General features: G+C 35.1%; 1 protein-coding gene across 5 annotated transcripts in view; it reads right to left on the bottom strand.

Moving 5' to 3' along the window:
* Window positions 1-25,859, bottom strand: part of TXNDC16 (thioredoxin domain containing 16) — a 77,331-nt gene that overhangs the window by 29,684 nt on the left and 21,788 nt on the right. For all 5 annotated transcript variants that reach the window (XM_019725701.2, XM_074327473.1, XM_019725700.2 and 2 more), the window contains exons 7-12: window positions 20,054-20,175; window positions 15,488-15,578; window positions 9,809-9,959; window positions 7,698-7,864; window positions 6,654-6,711; window positions 1,350-1,473 (exon numbers count right to left, since the gene is read on the bottom strand). In XM_019725701.2, coding sequence (XP_019581260.2) covers window positions 1,350-1,473; window positions 6,654-6,711; window positions 7,698-7,864; window positions 9,809-9,959; window positions 15,488-15,578; window positions 20,054-20,175 — 713 coding nt within the window. The remainder of the gene's footprint in view (window positions 1-1,349; window positions 1,474-6,653; window positions 6,712-7,697; window positions 7,865-9,808; window positions 9,960-15,487; window positions 15,579-20,053; window positions 20,176-25,859) is intronic.

Genomic DNA, 25,859 nt, shown 5'->3' with positions numbered 1-25,859 from the left:
AAGGCAGAGTTATAAAACAAAAGTTAGAACTAGACTGGGGAAAGAAGGCAGATAGACAGTCAGAAGAAAGAGAAGACAGCACCATAGTGCAAACTAAGGGCAGAGAGTCAGGAAGCAATTGGGGAGGTGAAAACAAGAAAATCTTGAAACAAGCAACTCTCACTGAGGACAGATATCTTATTAAAATGACACTGGGCGGTTCCCCTGACTTGGAAGGTTGGAATGTATGAGCCGTGATAGGAATAAAGCAGGGAGCAAGAGACCAGAACACCGATCTGTTTAGGTAATTATGCTATGCAGAAGAACGCTGGCTTAAACAACAAGCAATTCTAACTTCTGCGTATCAGAAAAGAACTAGAACTTACCTCAAACTATGAAACTGGTTACTGGTTAACAGTTATAAAGCTCAGAGCCCCTATTAAATGTATAATATAGATTCTGATCATAATAATGATGGACCTCCTAAAAAATATGCAAATTACTTCCTTCTTGGGGTTAATAATACGAGCAGTACTACATAAAACATTCAAGTAGTTACTAAATGTGATATAAGAATGAACAAGACATAATCGCTCAGAGATATTAGATAGATTAGTGAAGAAGCGAGAAAAGTAAAGGAGCAATTACAGACTAGGTCTGATGTTATGAAAGAAGTATCAGGAATGATAATGATCGCAAATAAGGTTTCAAGTCAGAATGCTTAATTTCTAATCCAGGATCCACCACATACCACTTGTGTGATTGGGCAGATCATTTAACTCTGCTAAAACAAAGAATCTTTATCTACAAAATGAAGGTGACATCGGCTAACTCAGAGGGTAACAAAATAAATAATGTGTGGGGGAATAGCCTTGAAAACTACAGAATGCTTCAAAAATGTAAGCAATAAAAGCAATAAAAAGAAAAAAAAAGAACATGTTAAAAAGTAGTAAAATGTTATTGAAATTTACTCTCTATAATTGTTAACAATCAGGTTTATTTACAACTACAGATACAACAATATTTGTTAGAATTTCACTTCCTAATACGAACAGTAAGAATAAAATGTTATGGCTCCTGGGTCATTTTTAAACATGGAGAGGCCAGTAGAACTGAGAAAACTGATTTGGAAGATAAAAGCACAGATGTGGAAAGCTAGAAGGCTGACGTGTAACTATGAAAGGTGTTATACTAAACAAAATAGAGCATTCTTACATCTTTTCACCTAATCAACTTGATAAAATGTGATTTAAAATAAATTTCTTCACACTTCTTCATAATCTTGAATGTGAATACATTTGTTGAAACTTCACTGACCTTATGGATGCTGGGCAGGAATGGGGGGAGGAGAGCATCACAAAACACATTACCCGTATCTGGCCCTTCTATGTCATCGTCTTCATCTTCTCGTACTTCCTCAGTGTACATATTCTTTTCCACATGGGATATTACTAAGTCAATATCATGTAACACCAAATATTCCACGGGCATTCCCTAGAAGAACATTAATTTTAAAAAAATACCACAAAGCATTTTTATATAAAAGTGTTTTACTTGTTTCAGATGAAAATAAAACTAATACTTTGAACTTCAATTTTCAAATTAAACAAAAATAAAAGGAAATTAACTCCACGGTCACTATGAAAAGTATCCAAAGCATACTTTATATAAAGAGAGTGTACAAAACTGAAAAAGATGGCAAAAGAGGAGGAACTGAAAGTCTCACTTGCTTCTTGTCACAATTACATTATACTGAAGTCTGAAACATCACATGTATAACGGTAAGTCCTACCTCAATATTAAATGGAAATATATACAATTTTATTGCAACAGAGCCAATCAAAATTATTTTGAATATTCCACAGAAATATTCAAAATAATACTTCATTTAAAATAATCCCACTCAAGCTCAATTGCCCATTTAGGTATAAACATAAAAATACTATCTGCCCCCCAAGTATTTTAAGAACACCAAATTCTATTCCACTTGAGATTATTAAAATTTCTTTCACTAATGCCCAACTACCACATTTTTTAAAAACATGAAATTTTAAACCACTAGATTACTTTGGTAAATTATCCCTGACTGCAATTACACATTAGAATAAAGCTATAAAAGAGCTGTAAGTGTGTTTATTCTTTGGTATCTTATATATTCATCTTTTTAATATTATATTCAAAGCAAGCAATTTTTTATTCCTGCAGAAACATAACAGAGCTAAAAGGAAGAGGAATCAAAATCAAACTGAATTTGTTTCAAATATACATAGAAACTGTTGTGGCAAACTTTGTTATTAAAGTGTAACATTCACACAGAAAAGAACATAAATCGTAAGTGTATAGTTTGATGAATTTTTACAAAGTGAATACACTTACATAACCAGCACACAGATTAAGAGACAGAACATTACCAGCACACCCAGAGGCTATCCTCTTGCCTGTCATTACCCTCCCCACCAAAGGTAATCACTATTCTGACTTTCATCAGCACACATAAATTTTGCCAGGTTTTGAATTTATATGACAGAACTACACAGTTTGTACTCTTTTTTGTGACTGCTTCTTTTGTTCAACATTACTTTTTAGATTGACCTGTGTTGTTATGTATAAAAGCAGTTCAGTCTTTTTCAATGCTGTATTTATTATATAAATATATTAGTATTTATTTATCCATTCTATTGCTCACGGACATATGTTATTTTCAGCTGGGGACTATTATAAATATGAACGTTCTTGTAACTCCAAATCCTTGTTAACATTTAGTACTGTTAGTTTTTAAAATTTCAGCCATTCTGGTGGGTGAGTATTGGTATCTCTTGTGATTTTAACTGCATTTCTACCTCTAGCTTATTTGCTAATTGGAAAGAGGGAAATGCATCTTATGATAGAGCTGTTTCCACCTTAACTCAGTGATCAAATGTGAGAGAAACAGACGAGCACGTTAGGGTTAGATGGAACAGAGAAGCCAGCACTATGAATTATTCTTAACCAAAATGTTTGATGGAGCTAAGCGATATTAAATCTCACTTCCAGTTTTCAGAAAATGTAAGAGAACGGAGGAACAAGGCAGACAACAGCAAAAAGAAACAGACAAATCCAGAATGTGGAAAAACTTGGCCTCGTTTATCCAAAGTCATTGTCATGGGGGAAAAGGGAAAGGAAGAGCTAAAATGTTAAGAAATGTAAGAAACATACCAAATGCAATTCAGAATCCTTGATAGGATTTTGGTTTCCAAAAACCATCTATAGATAATAATTTTAGGAAGAGAAAATTTGAATATGGATTGGCTATGAGGTTAGGCTATGATATTAAGAAATTATTGATTTCATTAAATGCGAGGAGATTGTGATTATATATAGGAAAATTACAGTCATTTTTAGAGATTCATGCTAAATATTTATAGGTAAAATGCTGTATCTGTAACATTCTTTGAAATATTTCAGAAAAAAATGGTAAGTGAAGCAAATACGACAAAATGTTAATTGTTGAATCTAGGTAGTAGGTACATGGCTGTTTATCTTTCTACTTCTCAGTACATTTTTTAAATAATAAAACATTTAGGAAAGAAATGAAAAGGGCTTTTAAAAACCTAGATACGAAGAAAGATCCTAGATATTAACACTATTCCTCATGATACTATCCTAATACACAAAAGCTCTGCCCAGGGCCTCTGCACTTGGGTTCTCTGCCTAGAACACTCTTCCCCATATGGCCACATGCTCATTCCTTTCCTTTATTGTCACTTATCAGTGAGGTCTTCTGTCACTCTCTAACCTTAATGTGTTTTCTTCCATTGTCCTTAACACCATCTGACATTTTACCTATACTTGTTTTGTATCTGTTTCCTGCAACTAGCATATTAGCTCCATAAGGGCAAAAATTTGGTTTTGTTCACTGCTATATCCTCAGAGCCTAAGACCATGCCTGGAACAAAGCAGGTACATAATAAATACTTAATGAATGAATAAATGAATATTAGTTAATATTTATGGCGCACTTACAGTGTGGTGGGCCCTGGGCAATGTAAGCACTTTACATTATTTCTTTTAATATACTGATCAACGCTTTAAAGTAAATATTATTATCCCCACTTTATAATAGAAAAAAAATGGAGACATATATAAGTCAAGTAATTTGCCCAGAGTTAAGAAGCAGAATTTGAACTAGGAAGTATAATTCTATAGCATAAACTTTGAACACTATATTGCTAATCACTGCCCTAGAAAAAGAAAATCTGAGAAACTAACACAATACTAACAGAAATGTTTTAAAACTCCTACTATACAGTGTGATTAAAAAAATATGGTGAATATTTAAATGAAAAAAATTATTACAGTAAAAGACACACTGCCATTACTACTCCTAAAAATACTCTCCCTCACTTTGAACACACTTATCCCATAGTTCTGGCCACTTTCTGAAGTCCTCTTTTGTGTCTTTAGTTGCACTGTCATGGCTGCCTCGACGTCCTGAATTGACTCAAAATGTTTACTTTTCATGGTCATTTTGATTTTGGGGAAGAGCCAGAAGTCACATGATGCCAGATCCCGTGAATGAGGTAGATGAGGACACACGTAATGTTTTTATTTGACAGAAATTGCCATACCAGAAGCGATGTGTGACATGGAGCCTTTCCGTTGTGATCACAAATTATGGTGAAAGCTACTGCTGAGTTCCATCCAATGGAAAGGCAAGCATCTTCAATATGGGAAGTGGCATGTCAAACTTTAGTAACAGTGTGTGTAACAAGTTTCCACTTGTGTGGTACAGTCAGGTGTGAGCTACAGCTGAGAGGTGTGTTTTAAAGTGTGCCATAAATCATCCTCTATCATGACAATGTTTCGCGTTACACATCGCTTCTAGTATACAGCAATTTGTCGGATAAAAACATTACAGTGTGTCCTCATCCACCTTATTCACCACATCTGGCACCACGGGACTTCTGACTCTTCCCCAAAGTCGAAATGACTCAGGACATTGAGGCAGCCATGACAATACAACTAAAGACACTCACGAAAGAGGACTTCCAGGACTGCTTCAGAAAGTGGAAAGAACGATGGGATAAATGTGTTTGAAGCGAGAGGGAGTATTTTGAGGGGGATTAATGGCAGTGAATCTTTTATTGTAGTAAATTTTTTTTATTTAAACATTCACTGTATTATTTTATCACACCTCGTACATTATAAGGCTTTGTGATGTGGTAATATGAGTATACAATACTATCTGTGCAACCATTACTAGAATTTTAAGGGACCCTTAAACCCTCTTCCTTCAGGGGTACAGGAAAAGAAGAGGGAAATGATGATTATACAATCCAGAATCAACATTATCGTTCTGATGAGTAAAAAAAAAAAAAAGTAAAGATTTGCATTGAATCCAATAAAAAGACTCATAAAAAAGCCAATTATATCCTTAACAGAAAACATCTTTCCAGACAACTATCTAACATGTAACTTATCTTACCTTACACTATACAAAATTAGTTATATTTTAATAATTTAAGACACCAAAACTGGGAAAGCAGCATTAACTTAGAAAGATTATAACTTCATATTTACAGATCTTTGTCTACTAGCAAAAAAAATGGCTTCAGAAAGTATTCTTTCAATTACCTGGCCAAAAAACAAAGCATACTAGCCCCACACTATACATACTATACATATTTGAAAATACTACAGTTTTTAAAGTATTTTTCTATTTGGTCTTACAAAATTTCTTGTAAGTTAAAGGGGAGGTGTTATGACTGTTCCACAAGTGAGAAAACTGAGCTTGAAGAAGTTGATTCATTTATCTGGTCCCAGAACTAGAAGAAACAGAATTCAAATCTCTGACGCTGAACCCAGTATTCCTGCCATAGACTTGGGCAAGACAATTTAAATGTAAACTGTGTGACAGTTTGTAAACATGTCGATCAATTTTTTAGCATATGTTTGTAATATTTAGATGTTGAGAATTAAAGTGTTCCTAATAATTTTAAAAAATTGAAGACTTAAGGAAAATAAACGACATTAACAAAAATTTACAAAGGAAATATAAATGGCCAATAAACCTTCAAAAGTTCAACCTCACTAGTAATCAAAGGCATGCAAATTAAAAACAAGAACTTTTTTGTCTATAGAAAAGGTTTTTTTCAAAGATTAATGCTCAGTATTGGCAAAGATGTATGAGAAACAAGAAATTCCAAACCTATCCAGTAAAAGTACAACCTTTCTGAAGGACAATTTGACAATGTATTTCAGAAGCCTTAAAAATTCCCATTTCCTTTGACAAATTTCACTTCCAAAAATTTAGTCAAAAGAAAGAACCAGTGATGTTCAAAACAATATACAAAAGCAGGTATCATAGTACAATAAGTAAATAAATATAATTTTAGATGAAACGTAGGATGTATAGTGTAGTACAATCCCAATTTTCATTATAGATATGTGTGTGTATATATACATATGTAGATATATAGATATATCTACATATATAAATCTACATATCTACATGAATATGGGAAAAGAGACAGACTAACAAATGAAAAAACACACCAAAACATTAACAACAATTATCTTTGAATAGTGGCAATTTACAGAATTTTTCTATAATAAGCATATATTACTTTAGGATCACACGTATTAACTTTCTTTAAATAAGCACACATTGTAGACCAATACACAAAACGACTAACCTCTTCTCTTTTGAAGACCACATTGGCCTGCTGAGGAATGTCCACTTCCAAAGAGTCCCTTTTTCAAAATAGAAATAAATGTTTTATATTGCTAATCTGAATAATAATAGTCATCCAGGATGCCAATGTAAAATAGAACTGTAAGTTCTTATACTAAAAAAGGTTTATTTAAAAATAAATGACAGGGGCCAGCCGGTGGCTCAGGAGGTTAGAGCTCCGTGCTCCTAACTCCAAAGGCTGCCGGTTCAATTCCCACATGGGCCAGTGGGCTCCCAACCACAAGGTTGCCAGTTCAATTCCTCGAGTCCCGCAAGGGATGGTGGGCTCCGCCCCGTGCAACTAAGATTGAACACGGCACCTTGAGCTGAGCTGCAGCTGAGCTGCCAGATGGCTCAGTTGGTTGGAACACGGACTCTCAACCACAAGGTTGCCGGTTCGACTCCCCCAAGGGATGGTGGGCTGTGCCCCCTACAACTAGCAATAGCAACTGGACCTGGAGCTGAGCTGCGCCCTCCACAACTAAGACTGAAAGGACAACAACTTGAAGCTGAACGGCACCCTCCACAACTAAGATTGAAAAGACAACTTGACTTGGAAAAAAGTCTTGGAAGTACACACTGTTCCCCAATAAAGTCCTATTCCCCTTCCCTAATAAAATCTTAAAAAAAAAAAAAAAAATTACAATTTAGTGAGAAAGAAATTTTACACATAAATACAGACCAGATTATCCAGTCTCTCTTTTTTTTTTCAATTTTTGTAAGAGTTTATTTGAGCCAAACTGACTGACGACATGTGCCGGGGAACGAGATCTCAAATAATCTTCCTGTCTCTACCTTATTAACTTACATTTTCATTTAGCAAAATTTAAAGGTTTAAATTTTAATCACGCTAATAATTAATGTATAGACTTCAGCTCAGGAACTGGTCCCAACAATATTAAAATCTATTAGAGATTGGAGTTTATGTACAAGTCAATGGATTACCACATTTAAAACTGAGAAAAATGTTAGTGTTTTGCTAGTGAATATTTCATGTTGATGATACCTTAACAAGAGTAGAACGCCTGCTTTTCCCAGAAGACGCCAACCAATCCATTCTGCAGTTCTTCTATCAGCTTCATATGTAGCTTGTTGACTAACAATAAAAACCAGTGGCAACCCTAGTTGGAGATGAACAGTTGAAACTTGCTGAGGATCTTCAGCAACTTCAGTCTTCATTTAAAAAAAAGAACAAAATGACTTTACCTTGTGATAATAATATTCCAACATTTGGATTTAAACCCTGCTAATTCTATTAATGAAAAATAAGTCTGTGAAATAAATCCAACATTAACAGAAATGGGTCTCATAATTTTGTAAGTTTAATGCTCCCAATGTACTTGTATAGCTTAAGCATTACAAAACTAGCAAATTTTATAAGGAGTTAAACATAAAATTACAACCATAAGGAATAAGCATATTATAAAGAAAAAAACAACAAATAAAACAGTGTAGTACTGATAAATACAGAAATAGATATTTGAAATGAAATAGAACAGATAACTAAGGAATACATTCTTTCACATAAGAATTACAGAACAATGAGGAACATCTGAGTGAAGACAGCAGCTTGAATATACACATTTAATTTCACTCCCTCCAGAAATACCAGGAAAACTATAGCAATAGGATTTTTAAAAAGAGATAAACATACATATGTGAAGAAATGAAAAGAGAAAAGGCCATTAAATTTTGGAAGGTGGAGAATAGAGTAATAACTACCTCTACAAAGCAAAACTCTAAGCCATGAGAGGGAACGTTAAACAATTTAACTATAACTGCAGATCCTAAAATTGCTCAGGAACTATCAGAGCCTGGTATCTCTGGAACTGGGAGAGAAATGATTATGGGGTAGGGTGAGATGGGGGAATCACAGAAAGGCTCTAAAAAAAGGAGGAATACATAAAAGCTTTGCAGAAGCAGTAAGATCCCTAGATTCCCAACTCCATGAGAGCAGCAAACTCATACCAGGAGAAATCTGGGGAGACTTCAGGAACAGCTGAGTTTCCAGAATGCTAACAGCCAGACTTCTGTCCTCCAGCAGAAGACTGGAAGATTCTTTCTGGGGATCTTAAGTAACCCTGAGGAACACTGAGTCTACTATTCTCTGCTCCTTGGTCTGCCAAGCCTTTCTAGGCTGACATCAAGGTTTAAATCAATACTATCTAAAATGAAAACATGTCATTTAAAAAAAAAATGATTTTAATTTCTTAATGTTTTTCATAATCATTTTCAACACTTAAGACAATATTTCCCTAAGAGCCTTGTAATGCTGAAGAAATGATTTATCAAAAGTTCCATAATCCCTCTAGTTTGATATCAGTTTCTTTTTCTTCTATTAAATTCAAGTAAGATTAAATATAATACTTCTTACTATACAGTAGCTAATGCAATATATGTCCATTAATCCATTCATCTCTCTATTTGTATCTTTATGGTACAGATGACTGATGTGATGTCATCTAATAGTTCATTTCTGAGTGATGCGATTAGGTGGCTTTAAAAAATTATTTTCTTTATACTTTGCTGTACTGTTTGGATTATTTATGTAATTCACATGCACCATTTTTATTTAAGAAGGATGTACTGAGTGAAAGGCCTACTGAAGATCTTACACATGCTCAGGATAACGCTTCAAACTTTCGGAGAGAAAATTCTGCTGATCACCATCACTTACTGGGTCTCTATAAAACTCTTCTAGGCTTATAAGGAAAGTGGAGCACCAGAAATATTATAGTAATTCCAATATTTACTACCTTTTAAAATAGTGATGAAAATATTTATAAGAGGGGTCTTTTCTTGACCATGATGTGGTCTTGGTGATTTTAGAGTGGTCACAGTTCATTATAACTACCACAGAATATTTCCACTAGACAAGGCTTTATTTGGGTTTCAATATAACAATACTTCAAGACATTAAAATATCACTTTATGAATAGTCGATTTTCTATTCTACCTTTAATAAAGAACTACTCCTGAACCCCCCTAAATTAAAGACATATGTCCAAGGAAAGGGGAAAAGATATATAGCTCATCTAAGTAGAATGCATATCTATGAATCAAAACTTAATAAATTTAATGTATGAGTTATCTAATATATTAAAATAAGACACATACCAGCAGTGGTGCTTCCATTGACTTAATAAATCGATAAATGTTCAGTGTAGTCAGTGGCTGTTCCATTAGTGTTCTTCTACATTGCTGCGTCAAGTCCAGGACTGGTTTACAGTGAAAAAAGTAGAGATGTGCATATTCTATATCCTCTGTGCTGCAAATTACAAATTAGGGCAAGACCCACTTGAAGTTCAATGTGTGATCCTTCTACCAGCCAGAAAGACATAACAACAAATCTCTTTGTCTTAGGTCTCATTCTTTTGAATTACTGTTTTAGTGAAAGCCTAAAAAAGTATAACATTAAAATAAAATGGGCTGAGGCAAAAAAAAGAGGATATAGAATATTAAAAAAATTAACCTTAATACTTTTAACAAACCATGTGAGTTATATAAGCAATTATTTTTCTGAATTCTTTCATATGGTAGCTTCTAAATTAGGTTACAGGCAGGTCTACATAATTTTTAAAAGAATAAAAGGCTGTCACCTTGAGTACATACAGTAAGATTATCTTCATATATAGTTTTTCTAGAGCTATGCTAAATAAAGCTTTGTAACAAATTTTCTAGGTTTAATTTAAATCCAAGTCTGTTTTGAATAAACTTCAGCCAAAACATGCCTTAAGATAGAAACCATGTGACACTTTGTGGGAGTTGGTAAATTTGTATCTGAAATATTACAAAACTAAGCAAATAAGGCTATAATTTGAGTTTTGGCATTCCCTTCGATATGAAAATTCAAAAATAAACTTACAGTGGGTAAGATTTGCCAAAATTAAAATGGTATTTAAAAAAATCTCCATATAGCATTAGTAGGGTTTGGCAAAATACTGCAAATTTTTATTTTTTAAATGTTATTTTACTTTTTGATACATCTTAAACTCAGGTCCAATATTCACTGATTTCAATTTAATTATAAAGTAATTTCTAATAGATTCAATGATTAAAGAAATGATCACTCAAAGATTTACTTAATACCTACTCTGTGGTAGGCCCTGTGCTAAAACACAAAAGACTAAGATGAATGAAATAAGTCAGGTCCATGAGGGGCTTAAAGGAGATATATTTAGTAAAACAATTAAAATGTAGTTTACACATGCTATAATACACAAAATGCTATGAGAAACAAAGATATATTTCATTCCGCCTCAAACTGGGAGCAGAAGGAAAGAAAGGGTTTAGGGAGATCATCGCAGAGATTAAGAACAGTAATGGAGAGAAAGACTTCTCCAAGAAGATAGGACAAATAGGTGTTTCAGACAAAAGAAACAATATAGCTAAGGCACAAAGAACATAACATTTTGAGGGGAACCAGAAATAGTCACATATAACTGGAAGGAAAGTATTGAGAGCAGGAGGCCCAGCTGAGGCAGAAACTTGTACCATAAGCTCTGAAATAATAATGTTGGAAAGTTCATCAGAGATCATCTGGTTATATATAACAGAAACCAAAAAGGGGCATGGAGAAAAAAACACTTAACTGGAAGTTTAGAAGAGTATCTCACATAATACAAGGAAATTCAAGTAATTGGATCAGAGAATAAATGTAGGGATCTAAAGAGTAAGAGTTCAGAGACCTTCCTTTTGCCATTAAGACTTTTCAACTTCCAACTCTCTGTAAAGACAATTCTTCTACATGGACAAAACATTCCTGTGAGCAAGTGAGCCACAACAATGTCTAATCCAGTTTTCCTATGCCCAATTCTAAATTCCTGGGAGAGGGGATCTCATTGCTCAGGTAAGCCAATGGCCCTAGGTCAGGGTAGTCACCTCTGATTTAATTGACTGATATGTATGGAATGAGGGGAACACCCTCCTTGGACTATACACAGATTCTTTAAGAAGGGAATATGGGGAGGTAGCAGAAAGTTCTGGTGTCGCTATGGCATGCTACCTCTTCTACTATCTGTCAATATACGAGACCTGACAAGTAAGTTCGTGAACTCATCCTAGAAAAAGTGCTACATACCTCATTGCCGAATATCACTATGGTCACCTTTGAAGTACTACTCTTAGGAAGCTATGCACTGATGCCAGTGCCTAGTCCACCCTTCAAAGCAATTTTGGAACTCTTTCTCTGGAATGGCCATCAAAGCTGTCGTATTACCCTTGATGTCCTGAATGTCATCAAAATGTCTTCCTTTCAATATTTCCTTTCTCTTTGGGTAAAGAAAAAAGTCTTTGGGGGCCAGATCAGGTGAGTAGGGAGGGTGTTCCATACAGTTATTTGTTTACTGGCTAAAAACTCCCTCACAGACAGTGCCGTATGAGCTGATGCATTGTCATGATCCCAGAGCCATGAAATTTTGGCAAAAAGTTCAGGTCATTTTCATCTAACTTTTTCACGCAGGCTTCTCAGCACTTCCAAAACTTGGTTAACTGTTTGTCCAGTTGGTACAAATTCATAATAAATAATCCCTCTGTTATCAAAAAAGTTTAGCAACATCATTTTGGCTCTTGATTTGGACTGACGGAACTTTTTTGGTTGTAGAGAACTGGCTGACTTCCATTGTGCACTTTGACGCTTTGTTTCAGGGTTGTATTGGTACACCCATGTTTCATCATAGTGATAACACAACCTAAAATATCATCTTGCCTTTCCAAAAGGTCTTGGCAAAATTTGACTCTCCTTTACTTTTGTTCATTGGTGACCTCCTTCGCGACAATTTTTGCACATACATTTTTCATGCCAAGATTTTCTTTTTTTTTTTTTAATTTAATTTTATTAAATTTATTGGGGTGACAATTGTTAGTAAAATTACATAGATTTCAGGTGTACAAGATTTTCAGTTAAGATTTTCATAACTGTTTCTCTATCAATGTTTACTTGGTCTGCTATGCTTCTCAGTCAGCTAACGATTTTGACGCACAATTCGATGAATTTTTGCAATGTTTTCGTCAGTTCTGCTCATTACTGGCCACCGTGATTGCTCTTCATCAGTGACACGTTCTCTCCCCTCCGAAAAACATTTAATCCATTTGTACACTGACATTTTCTTTATGGCATTATCCCCATAAACTTGGACTAACATGTCTCTCATTTCACTTCTACTCTTGCCAAGTTTAACAAGATATTGAATGTTTGTTTGTTGCTCTAATTCAAGCTCAGACATTCTTGTGACATCACACAAAAACACACAACAATGATGAACACACTCAGCAAGACACCGCCACACATCAACACGAACAGAGCTGAGACACTGACATACCAAGGTTATGAAACCTTACTGAGCTGTTTGTACAGTGCTGCCAATATAAGCACACAGTGGCAAGTTCGTGAACTTAATTGTCAGACCTCGTACACCTTTTTAACTGACATGTAATTTCAAACACAGTTAGGCCCAAAGTTATATAACATACAAGTCTCGTCCAGTGTTATAGCCCCAGCAACTGGAATAGTGCCTAGCACATAGAAAGCATTCAATAAATGTTTGTTAAAGAATGAACACATGAAAGAAAAAAAGCGCATTCAACTCTCCCCCATTAGGAGACAACCCAAAGTTACAGCCAACTACCTCATGTGGAAATGATGTCATAGGACTCCTGTATTCGAATTCACAGGCCTTCCTGTCACATCAGTCCTCACCACTCACCATCTTGTTATCCATGAATGAATGAGACTTCAAATATGTTCAATATATCATATACTCAAAAGTATATGAAAAACAGGTAACTGTACGTTTTTTAATTCCCATTTTAAAAATGGAGGAAAGCAAAAAACCTTTCAGAACACTACTGTGTTTAGTCATAGGTTAGCATATATATATATATACTTGTATTTATATTTTGCTCAACAGGATGTTTAAGGTAAATGATAGGACCTAGATATAGCCTGTCAATAAATAACCACCTGTTGTGTTTTAAGCATGTCACTGTTATTTGCAATTATTCATTACCTGAAAAATAAAGAAGCTGGTAACGCAGAGAAAGTACAAACAACTAACCTTCAGAGAAACTGTGAGGCCACAAACAGAATCACCATGGCATGGAGAATAACAAGACTCCCCCCATTCCAAAATGGGAAATTGGCAGTTGGGAGTAACAAAGTAGCTGGCCAAAGGACTGCTTATTTTATCTTGAGACTACTTACAGTAAAGCTTTATGGTACTATCAGCATAACTCTCAAATTGTTAAAAAACATTAATTCTTATACAGAGTAAACATGCATCAAAGTTTTATTTAACTCATTAATGAGGGAACCAGCAGAGTGACAGTTCAATAAGAAGAGACTAATGGAAAAGGAATGGTGGTTGTTATACAGAGCAATAAACACATGACTTCTCTACAGGAACTTTATTTTCTGCCTACCAATTCCACACTCCCCCCAAAAAATCATTTCATTTTACTAGTTTTTTATGCACTAACCTCTAAATTTACAAAGTTGTAAAATGTCTGGGATTAAATAATTGTGTGTGGTACATCAAATAATCATTATTTTCTGAGAGGTCGGCAAGAGGACTCATTAAAAACTCTTGCATGGCATAAAAAGGTCACACAATCACTATTTTGCCTTGCTTTGAATTCATTTTCCTGAAGAGCATTTTAAAGCCAGTCTTAAAGACTTTAAAATACACTGTTTATTCCTTGTGTCCTTAAGTACTAAAGTGATCCAAAAAATCTGAAAACATTTATCCGTAAAGATACATGTGCTTCAATGTTCATGGCAGCTTTATTTACGGTGGGCAAGACATGGAAACCAAAGTGTCCTTCGATAGATGATTGGATAAAGACGATGTGGTATATATACACAATGGAATGCTATTCTGCCATAAGAAAAGTTGAAATAGTGCCATTTGCGACAACATGGATGGATCTTGAGATTATTATGCTAAGCGAAATAAATCAGACAGAAAAAGTCGAGAACCATATGATTTCACTAATGTGGAATATAAAACTGAAAGGAACAAAGGAAAAAGACAAACAAAGAAAGAAACAAAACTCATAGACACAGACAATAGTTTAGTGGATACCAGAGAATAAAGGGGGAGGGGAGTGGTAGATGAGGGTAAATGGGATCAAGTATATGGTGATGGAAGGAGAACTGACTCTGGGTGGTGAACACACGATGTGATATACAGATGATGTATTACAGAATTGTACACTTGAAACCTATGTAACTTTACTAACCATTGTCACCCCAATAAACTTTAATTTTAAAAAAAAAGAAAAACTTTAACCCTAGGTTTCCCAGACAACAGTCAAAAGAAGGCCTCTACCTAAAATTGTAAGCTGGAAAGTAGGCTAAAAATGATAAATAAATACCTAAAATATTCCGTTCAAAAACTGTACTTACATATATGTAAGATTATTATGACAGAGTAACTTACAGTACTCTCAGAAAGAATTTCTGGAGGTTAATTATGAAAGCTGTTATTTTATCACCTATCTCATCACTGTGGAAGATCTATTCCTAAAATACACTTGGCCACTCACAGGATCACATCCTGTGGCTTATCCACATTATCTTCATTCACCTTAGTCTAAAATCATTTCTGCATAAATTCATTTCCAGACCTCAGTACAGATGACAGTAATGAAGGGGATTTCAGGTTTCATTTATGTGTTCACATCTGCTTATGATTCCTCTTAGACAAATCCACGCTGTTGAAAGTATAATGGAAATGTTGAACAAGCAATGTGAAATAAGTGAACTTACAATTGTTGACTTATGCCTCTGATACATACCCAATACTTCCCAAAAGGGCAATTTCTGTGGTTAAGACAAACTGGTATGTGGTCCCATACACAAAAGCAGCTTCCATGACTGCCCTGTGCTCTGAAGAAGAGATAAGAGAGTTGGGAGACAGGAGTTAGCTTGTGTGATTCTACATAAACTTCTTTTCTGAATACTGCCTACACCATTTTATGCTCATCATATTTAAAGAAAAAAATCCTTTGTAGGGATTCCAGTGGTGAAAATACAGGTAGTTAAAGAAATTATGAAAAGTCTATTCTACTCAAGGTAAGAGAAGAAGTAAGAGGAAGTAGAAAATTAGTTATGCTTGAGAATACGAGTGTAACATACGAAAAATCTACGACGAAATACATTCTTCCTTAGAAGTGGGGAAGAGAATACGAATCTACCATACAACTTTTGTATATTTTATATTATATATGTCTTGTATTGTTTCTGGCTTAGTTATTTTTTTAATCAACTTATTTTTCAATACAGTTTAAAGAGAAAAATCATTCTACAAGGCATATTAAGAAAAACAACAGTTTCTCTACCTTCCACCCCATTTCTAATTTCCAAGGGACAAATACTTTCAACTCTTTGACTGTTTTTTTTGGAGGGTATTTACCTCCAAGTCTCTAAATGACATTCTTATACTCTTATTTCCTAATTTTGTAAGTGTTAATATTATCTACTGACTTCTCACTATGATGATAAACTAGCTCTTTTCCAAAACCCCATTCCACAAATGTACATATTTCTATCCCCTCTGTTCTTTCCCAACATAGGCCCAATTTTTATTAGATCCTTAGTCAGTATTTACATTGTTATGACTCAGTAAATACTATTTACAAATGAGCCATACAGTATAAAACGAACACTTTTCCTTTTTTGAACTTTTTTCCACTATAGTTATACCTCTTTTTTATTTTTGTGTAGATTTCTTCCTAATTTATTCCTAAACTCTTCCACAGTTGTCTAACCCTCTTAATACTTCAAATACATCAGGTATCCTATCAATTCCTTTCTTGGAGACAGTTCTGCAGAAATGTCCAACATGGACTATTACTACTTGACCTGCTCCACCACTTTTATCCTGAGAACTCATTTCATCATCATCTTTGGAATCTCTCATTCTCTCTCCTGGGATAGGTCCTTTGTCCTGTTACCCATATTTTCTTGATTGACTTGCCCTCTTGCTCACATTCTCTAGCATCTTCCTATGACAGTACATAAGGAATACACATTTTTTGCGACCTACCACTTCTCTGGAAGTGTCTTTATTCTACTTTCATAACTAACTATAATGGAGTACAGAATTCAAGGTTCAAGTCATTTCTCTTGAGAATTTTGAAAGGATTGCTCCATTTTCTTCAGTTTCTAGGGCTACAATTGAGAAGTCCAATGCCAGTCTGATTCTTGACCCTTTAACTGCAAGCTCATTTTTTTCCTTTTGGAAGATTTTAGAATGTTTGTTCCCAATATTCTGTAATTTCAAAATGAGATGCTTCATTGTGGTTCTACATGCATCCATTATGCTGGGACTCAATGGGCCCTGTCCAATTTAGAAGCGCAAATTCTTTAGTTCTGGGAAATTTTCTTAAAGTGCTTCTTTGAAGATTCCCTCCTTTTCATAATTTATTTTCCCTTTTCTCCTCACTGTCATTTCCTGGCAGTTACCTTCCTCTGCCCTACCTAACCTCCTACCACTTATGTTACGTATCATCAGATTATTCCACTCACCACTCTGCCTTATTGGGGTCATCTACCACCCCAGCTGGGGTCACTTCCCCTCACTACACAAATATTTTAGCTTCTGTCACACTGTCAATTTCTCCAATACCACTCCTGTCATAATCCTTGGTGATTTTATTATCCCCATAGATGATCCTTTCAAAATCCTAGCTTTTCAGTCCTGGGCCTTCTTTATAGATGCGAATGAGCTTTCTTCAACCCTACCTTAACCACTCACTGCTATGGTCCCACTGCAGGCCTTGTAATTACTAATTACTGCAAACTCCTCCATAATCTCAATTTCCAGCATCACCCCCCACCACACACACACCCATCCAACTAGGTCACTCTGCCTAGGACATAATTCTAACCCTCCAGGACCTATAATCCTACCATTTGTCACTGTCAGTCACCCCCATCAGGTTCTCCCTTCCCTCTTAACCCAGCTTAAATTCCATGGTCCATCTTTATAATTACTCCCTTGCCCATCTGGCTAAAAACACAATCCAGGTTAAATCAAATATTCTGTACTTATACCCACAAAAGTAAACACGGCTAGAGTAAAGAAAAAGAAAACAAAAACCTGCTAGTATCACCATACCAATGGTCTCACTTTACAATTACTGACATCAAGTATTATTGTTGTCCAGCAACCATTCTTTATGTCTAGGCCTCCTAAACAACTACTAATCTCTTCTCTACTCAAACTATCTGATGACTTTATTTCTATTTCATTGAGAAAATATAACCAATTAAAAAAAATTTCCCACAAGTTCCCAGCACCATATCTACCCACTAACCTAATTAATGCCTATACTCTCTCTCTTCCCTCCTATTACCATAGATGAACTTTCTGTGTTCCCAGAAAAGAACCACCCCTCTTGTCTACTCAAAGATGTTGCTCCAGTAATTCTCTTTTCCATACATGACACATTTTCCCTTTTCTATTGGATCTTTCTCATCAACATACAAAAATGCTTCTTAAAAAATTTTTCACTGACCCATTTTTCTCTTTCCCTTAATAGCACAACTTCTCAAATGAGTCTCTATATTCACAGTCTCCAATTGCTTTCTACCTGTTTCCTCTTATCAGGCATTTACCCCTACCACTCTATAGAAACTGCACTTGTTAACTTCACCAATAAATCCACATCACAAGCATAATGGCCACTTGGCAGTTCTTATCTTAATTAGCCTTTCAGCATCATTTGACACAATTGTTCTTATCTCTTCCTTAAAACCCTGTCTTCACTTTGCTTGCCAGACACTCCTACCACACAGGCTATTCCTCCTGTCACCTTTATTGGTTCCTTCTTACCTCACTGACCAGTAAATGCTGAAGTATCTATCGAGTTGAGTCTTCTCCTTCCCATTCATTTAGCTTCACTCCCTTCATGATCTCTTCTGGTCTCATAGGTTTAGCTCACAAATGTATATCCCTAGTCTGTATGCCTACCATAAAACACAGACTAGTAATATCCAACTACCTTGTTGATATCTCTACTTAGATGTCTAATGGATATTTCACAAGTAGGATGTCCAATAGTGAATTCCAGAGCTTCCTCTGCGAACTGTATTATTTCCAGTCTTTCTCATTAATTATCAGCAATTTCACCTTTCAAGTGGCTCAGGCCGAAACCCCAGACTCATCCTTGTCTCTGCTATTTCTCTCTCACTCCACATCCAATATGTTAGCAAATTCAGTTAGTTCTACATCCAAAATACTAAAATTAAAATGTATTGCCATCTCTACTGCTAAAACTCTGGCCTAAACAGCCAAACATTACTCGTGCCTGCATTACTGCAATAACTTCCTAATTTTCTCCCTTACTCTACCATTGCTCCTTCTAGTCTATTCCAAACATAGAAGTCAGATTGATCTTGTTAATATAAGTCAGGGTGTTCCGGTTCTACCATGGCAGTGTAAGCCCTCGATGATAGCTCATCCCTCTCATTGATTACAATTACAAACTCTGGACAAAATACAATAAGCTGAGGTTCCTGAAAAGTAAATAACAACAGGATGATTGTGGAGTATTATTTTACAAGTGTATTAAGTTCACTGGCATGCAGTGTAGCCACTAAGCTTTATGCTTACAAAAATTAATATTTCCAATAAATGATGTTCTTTCATAGAGCATACGCAATTTTTAAAATCTCTTTAACAACATTTTATATTAACATGGTCAAATTATAACCATTAACAAGTAAAAATCCTGAAAGCATAACTATAATTTGTTCATGACGTGTTTATAGACTTCTTTATGACAAAATTAGATATTAACATTCAAGGTAATGCTGTCAAAATTAGATTTTTGAAAAATGAATACAAATGTCATGAACAGCAAATACAAAAATATTTAAAAAGAAAGTCACTGAGTCAACAATATTTACTGAATACTATAAACTACTAAACCATGTATCATGAAGATTGTAAGGAAATAAAAACTGTTGTAGCTAACACTTACGGAGTGCTACTATACACCAGACACCATTTTAACTATTCAACTTACTGGGTCCTCACAGTAACACTAAAGGTAGGCACAATTATTTTCACCATCTTAGTGATTATGAAACAGATTAAGGAAGTTGTCCAAGGTCATACTATAAGTAACTGATGGAACAGGGAGTCAGTCTAACATAGGCAGAGTCTAGAGCACCAGAGTTCTTGTTTGACTACTATACTATGTGGCCCATTTGAAAAAACAGAAAATATAATATAAAGATGCTTTAAATATATTTTAAAATATGAAGATTGTGGTCAAAATAAACTACTTTGTTTTTCAACATACTCACACAAGCACAAAAGCACAGCAAAGATCAAAGTAAAAGTTAATAAATACCTGGTGTTCCAATGGCTCTGACATATGCAAATGCAATGTTTGCTTTTCCTTTCAGAGTGTCTTCTATATTCTGAAGGCGTTCCAGGGTGGTAACATATTTCACTTCATTAAAAAGAAGAGCACTAAAATAAACACAGAATGTAATTAGAAGAAAAAGCTGATATAAATTTAGTTACTTAATATATACTTATTGAGTGAATTAAAGAACCTAATAAAAAAATGTAGTGAGAACCTAAGCATTTTAAAACTAAATTAAAATCACTCTCTAAATCATTAGTCTGTCCCTAAGAACATCACCAGGGATAGTTGTGAGAAATGGTGCTCATTCTCCATCATGACCACCTCAATATATTTAAACTGTATTTGATAACATCCTACTCTGGCCAAATAATCCCTTACAAATCTCTCAGCTTCAACACATTAGCCCTTTGAACATCTAAACTGCAGGCCTCTTACCATGGCCTGTAAGGCCCTGCATGACCTAGTCCTTGCCTACTTTCCAACCTCATTTTATTTTACCATTCCTCATGTCTACCACACTTTAGGTATACATCAGGGCTTTTGCACATACCATTCTCTTTGCTGAAAGCTATTCCTTCTCATACATCTGGTCTCAGAGATGTATGAGAGTACATTTGTAGCTGTAGTACATCTGTATATCTGTACATCTGTAGATGTATGAGAGTACATCTGCCTACATAAGTACATCTGTAGCATTTTCCTCTTTTATTTTATACTATTTGATTCCTTCATAGTACTTACCACAATTTATAAATGCTTACATATTTACTTGTTTATCCCTACCTCTCTCATTCAACTGTTACCTTTGTGTGAGGCAGGGACCTTGCATATTGTATCACTATATTCATAGTAACATAGAACAGAGCCTAGTGCACTTGAAGTAATCAGTGCATAGTTCTTGAATGAGTAAAAGAAAAAGTAGGGAATTATTTATTCCCATTCTTCACATGAAGAAATGCAAGTTCAAAACACTGAAAAGCTTACTTAACTCAAAAATACATTTATCGAATCAAGGAGCCAGGAACAGGACAACACAAAACAGGTCTTCTTACTCCTAGTTCAGTGATTTTTCAACTTGACCTTAATTCTTCCAAACCATCTTTTCAACATGTAAATGAGACTAACTGATCATATTTCTTCATCCAAAAGAATCTTTATTTTCTACTTTTATATAAATTTTCTAACAACTCATTTCATTTAGAGAGTGTGTGTGTGTGTGTGTGTTAGTCAAACTTTAAGGATTCTCGAACCTTGTTCCAAGTCCACATACTTAAATAAAAAAAGGTTGACTCAATTATCTCCAGCAAGTCAGTCAAGCATGGTTTCCTCTTATGGAAAACATGGCACTTTCCACTAATGCTACAGTTCTTAAAACTTTTTGGTCTCAAGATAACTTTATAGCCTTAAAAATTATTGAGCTCCTCAAAGAGCTTTTGTTTATGTAGGTTACATCTACCAATAGTTGCCAAAATAAAAATTAAAACAGAATTTTAAAATATTCTTTTTAAAATAACAAACATTATATAGTATATTAATATAAATAACTTTTTATTTTAAAAAAACCTAAATTTTCCAACAGAAAAATTCAATGAAGAGTGGCATTGTTTTACATTTTTGCAAATCTCCTTAATATTGGACTAAATAAAAGACAGCTGGATTTTTATATCTGTTTCTGCAATTTGTTATGACATCACACAACACATATAGCCTTTGGAAACTACATTCACGAGAGAATGAAAGTGAAAAAGGCAAATAATAAATAATGTCTTAGTATTATTATACAAGTATTGCAATTTCATGGACACCCTGAAACTGCTGACCTAAATTAAATTGGCTTAAATATTGCCTTATTTATTACGAATTTCTTCAACTTCTTAAAGGAAATGTAAAACTTGATCTTTTACAATTCCCAGGGCTCTTGTTTTATTTTTTAAAGAAATATTTACAGAGCAGTACTAACTACTGTATGTGCTATATATTTTCACGTTTTCATTTAAACCTTCAAAGATAATCTTAGAATAATCTTTATTGAAAACACATACACACTTAACAGTCTGAGGCATTAAATGACCTGCACCAGATCATACTAGTAAAGCTGAGCTTCCAATCCAGGCTTTCTGACTAAGGCCAGGACTTTTAAACTACATTACACTCTTGTAAATGGGAAACCAGGTGGAAAGGGAGGCAGCTAATGAAAGGTAAGGGAGTCTCGGTGGCAATCTGGGCTATTGGTTGCTTATACATTTTGGCTAAATAGTCCAGAATTACGTTAAGTTACTTCAAAACAGTTGGGAGGTGCCATCTAGTCAACTTAATTGGACTTCCATGTAAATTCTAACCTTAGAAATTCTATCCACCCATTTACCTAATGAAGCTGTAGCAGCTTGGATCTGTGTGCTTCAAAAATCAAATCTGGGAGAAGAAATTTCCCTCACTTTCTTCTCAGATAAAGACTGGCAAATATAAATTTAAAAAGCCCACATCGGGGGAGGGGGGTACCTACCACATGTCAGGCATAGTACTAAGCATTTTATTAGTGGCAGTTTATCAGTTTGGAGACTGCCCAGCTCTGAACTCTTCTCTTTTGCCTGGTTTTCTAAGTCTTCGTGGTGGCCAAGCCCACCTCATAAAAGGACAGAGTGCCCTCACAAAAGCTAATATCATGGTAAACTTTGCTTTCCCAAGTTCCTTGCTGCAAAGCATAGCTAATGACCCAGAATCACTTGCCTGACATTTTGGACCAGGATCTCGTGATGTAAGGAACTGGGAACAGTGCAGAATTATTTCAAGAAGCTATACCCTGTTTCCCTGAAAATAAGACCTAGCCAGACAATCAGCTCTAATGCGTCTTTTGGAGCAAAAATCAATATAAGACCCTGTCTTATATTATATTATATTACATTATTACATTATATAAGACCTGGTCTTATATTATAGTAAAATAAGACCGGGTCTTATATTAATTTTTGCTCCAAAAGATGCATTAGAGCTGACTGTCCAGCTAGGTCTTATTTTCGGGGAAACATGGTAGCAGCAATAGTTGGCTTCAAATGCACCAGTGCTGATGACAGCCCCAGTACGGGAGATGCAAGCTGTGGCATCCAACACTCAACAGTAATGCAGCAGTCCCCTCCAGGCTAGTTCGTGTCATGATCTTGACTATAATTCAGAGCCGTATAAACTCTGAGTCTAGTTCTCCAGCTTTTCTAGTGAGCCTGAGATTTCCTATATCTGCTCCAAATCCTTTTTAAGCCGGTCAGACCCAGATTCTGGGATTTATAACTAAGAACTCTCAGCAATACGCTATGTTTTCTTTAATTTTCATGGCAACCATCTGAGATCGGTATTATCGTTAACTCCATTTTACAGATAAGGTCATGGGGTTTAGAGACATTGCCTTGCCTAAAGTCTCAAAGCTCATTAAGTCGTCATTATCCATGAGGTAATAATAACCAAAACTAATGACATTCATAATCTGATGATCTCTATGATTTTTCCCAATGGCTTTCTAACTTTAATATATTTTTTAATGTTAACTTCCAGAATATGGGCACATCTAGGGATCTCTAGGATCCACTGCACAAGCCTGTGCTCCTTTACTCCAGTCGCAAAGAGGAGAAATGCTGACAGAAATGGGTTAAAGAAAAGTCTGCCTTGGGATTTTCTTGCTCTAATGATGTAAAGCTGCCTGGGGTTGCTCTGACCTGGGAGCTCTTTCTGCCACAGAAAGGCCTTCCTTATCCTTAGCATGCTTTTCCGGAGACTTTCCTATCACAGCCATTAGATACAGAAGATAAATGGCCAAGAACTGAGTAGGTGTCAGAAAAAAAAGGAACCAAAAAGTCTTTGTGACCCTGCTTTTAGAATAGCAGGCTGTTCAGCTTTTTTTTTTTTTTTTTTCAGAAAAAAATTTGTCATTATTCAAATTCTACAACACTCAATAAAAAGGAAATGTTACATTCATTGTGCCATAGCAAAATCCCTAGGACAAAACAAAAGGAAAGAAAGAAATGGGGAGTGGGGAGAACAACACAGAGACAGAAAAATTACTTCTATCTAAATTAATTATATTGTGACTGGTCACATCCATGTATAAAATGAAATATCCCAAAGTATTTTATTAAGCATTTTCTAAATGAATACAGTTAAAAAAAAAAAGAAAGAAAGAAAAGAAAACGAGCAGGTAGAAGCCACCTCTGAAATGTGAATTAAGAGTACAAGAAATATGGGGCTGGGGTGGGTCCTCAGCCAGGGGGCAGCGCAAGCCTGGGCCAGGGAACTGTGTCCTACACAACTAGACTGAGAAACAACTGCTTGAACCAGAGTGGGGGGAGGCGGAAGAAAGGGGGAGGAAAAAGTACAAGAAATAATAAAGTTCACAAACATCAGCCTTTGTCTTTTTGTCATACATTATAGGAGTATATTCTCCCACTGGCTTACTTATAAAATTCTTATCACCAAAAACAATCTAATGGGCTTATAACACAAGATTTCTATTCCTCCTATTTTTAACACAAAAGAATGAAGCTTCCAAATTCATTCATCACCAATCCAATAATTTTTGATAACCTAATGTATGCCATGCACGGTGCTATGTACTGGTGGAAGGACCTTGTATAAAAGGGCAGTATGGAGATATAATCATTACTACCAATTAACTAGAGCTGTGAGGAATTCAAATTCAAGACGAGTGATTTTTTTATTACAATTTCCCAGTAAAAAAGTATGTCACTATCAAACAGGAACCCATCTGACAACATTGTAGGAACAAACCTTATACAGATAAAAGAATGAGCAGTAGCTCAAAACCTATTAAGAAAGGACCAGCATGAGCACAGTTTAGGAGTTTTAGAGAAAGCTACATCTAAGAGCAGTTTTCCTCAGAGGTTCTAAGCAATGTCACCTGAAGACTCAATACCCAGGCTCGGCAATAATGTGTTAAAGAATAAAATATTAGCAGAGATTATGATTGCTGAGAATAATTCTTACAATATTTGAAGGCCATATTATTATAAGTAGTGTGTTAATTTAAAAGGAAAGAAACCTTCCATTTTCTGACAAAATATTGTCACAAGAATACCATGCACCACATTTTTACGGAGAGTTAATGAGATTTCACTTTCTTACAGTACTGGATAATCTTTCCTTTTTGCATCATTGGGTGATTTTTAGGAGTTAACAATGGGTAGAAGAATGGCCTTTCTTTGCAACTGCTGGCAAATACCACAAGCAACTGTCACAGCATGAATTCACATGAACTCACTTCTGTTAGTGCTGTGTGTGAACGGAACCATAGGTAGAATTTGAATTTTTTTTTATTTATTGTAAAATGAGACTTCCTGCATTTATACCAAAAAAAAAAAAAAAAAGGGGGGGGGGGCAACTAACAAAGAGCACCAGGTAAAACCCACAATGTATTTTTATATTATTTGATCTTCATAATAATCTCATAAGGCTGCAATTATAATATATAAATGAGAAAAACTAGCAATCAGAAAAGATAAAGTGGTCAGATCACACGATGAAAGATAAGGAATAGGGGGACTCAAATGCTCAATAAATCCAGACTTCATTTATCATACAACCATCCAATCACATTTGAGGTTATAATGACTTACATCTCTAACTGACTTGCCTCGGAGTGGTGAGATATATGGTATTCTCAATCAACAAATAAAGATTAGTTGTTATTTTAACTTTCTTTTTCTAAATATTACCCTTCTTAATCTACCTAGAAGATGGGAGTAAAATTTTCCTCAGTTATCAAACCAATCAATTCTACCAG

This window comes from Rhinolophus sinicus, linkage group LG03, assembly GCF_036562045.2.
Source record: "Rhinolophus sinicus isolate RSC01 linkage group LG03, ASM3656204v1, whole genome shotgun sequence".
Taxonomy (NCBI): domain Eukaryota; kingdom Metazoa; phylum Chordata; class Mammalia; order Chiroptera; family Rhinolophidae; genus Rhinolophus; species Rhinolophus sinicus.
The sequence above is the reverse complement of the archived record's forward strand: the minus strand, read 5'-3'. Positions and strand labels throughout refer to the sequence as shown.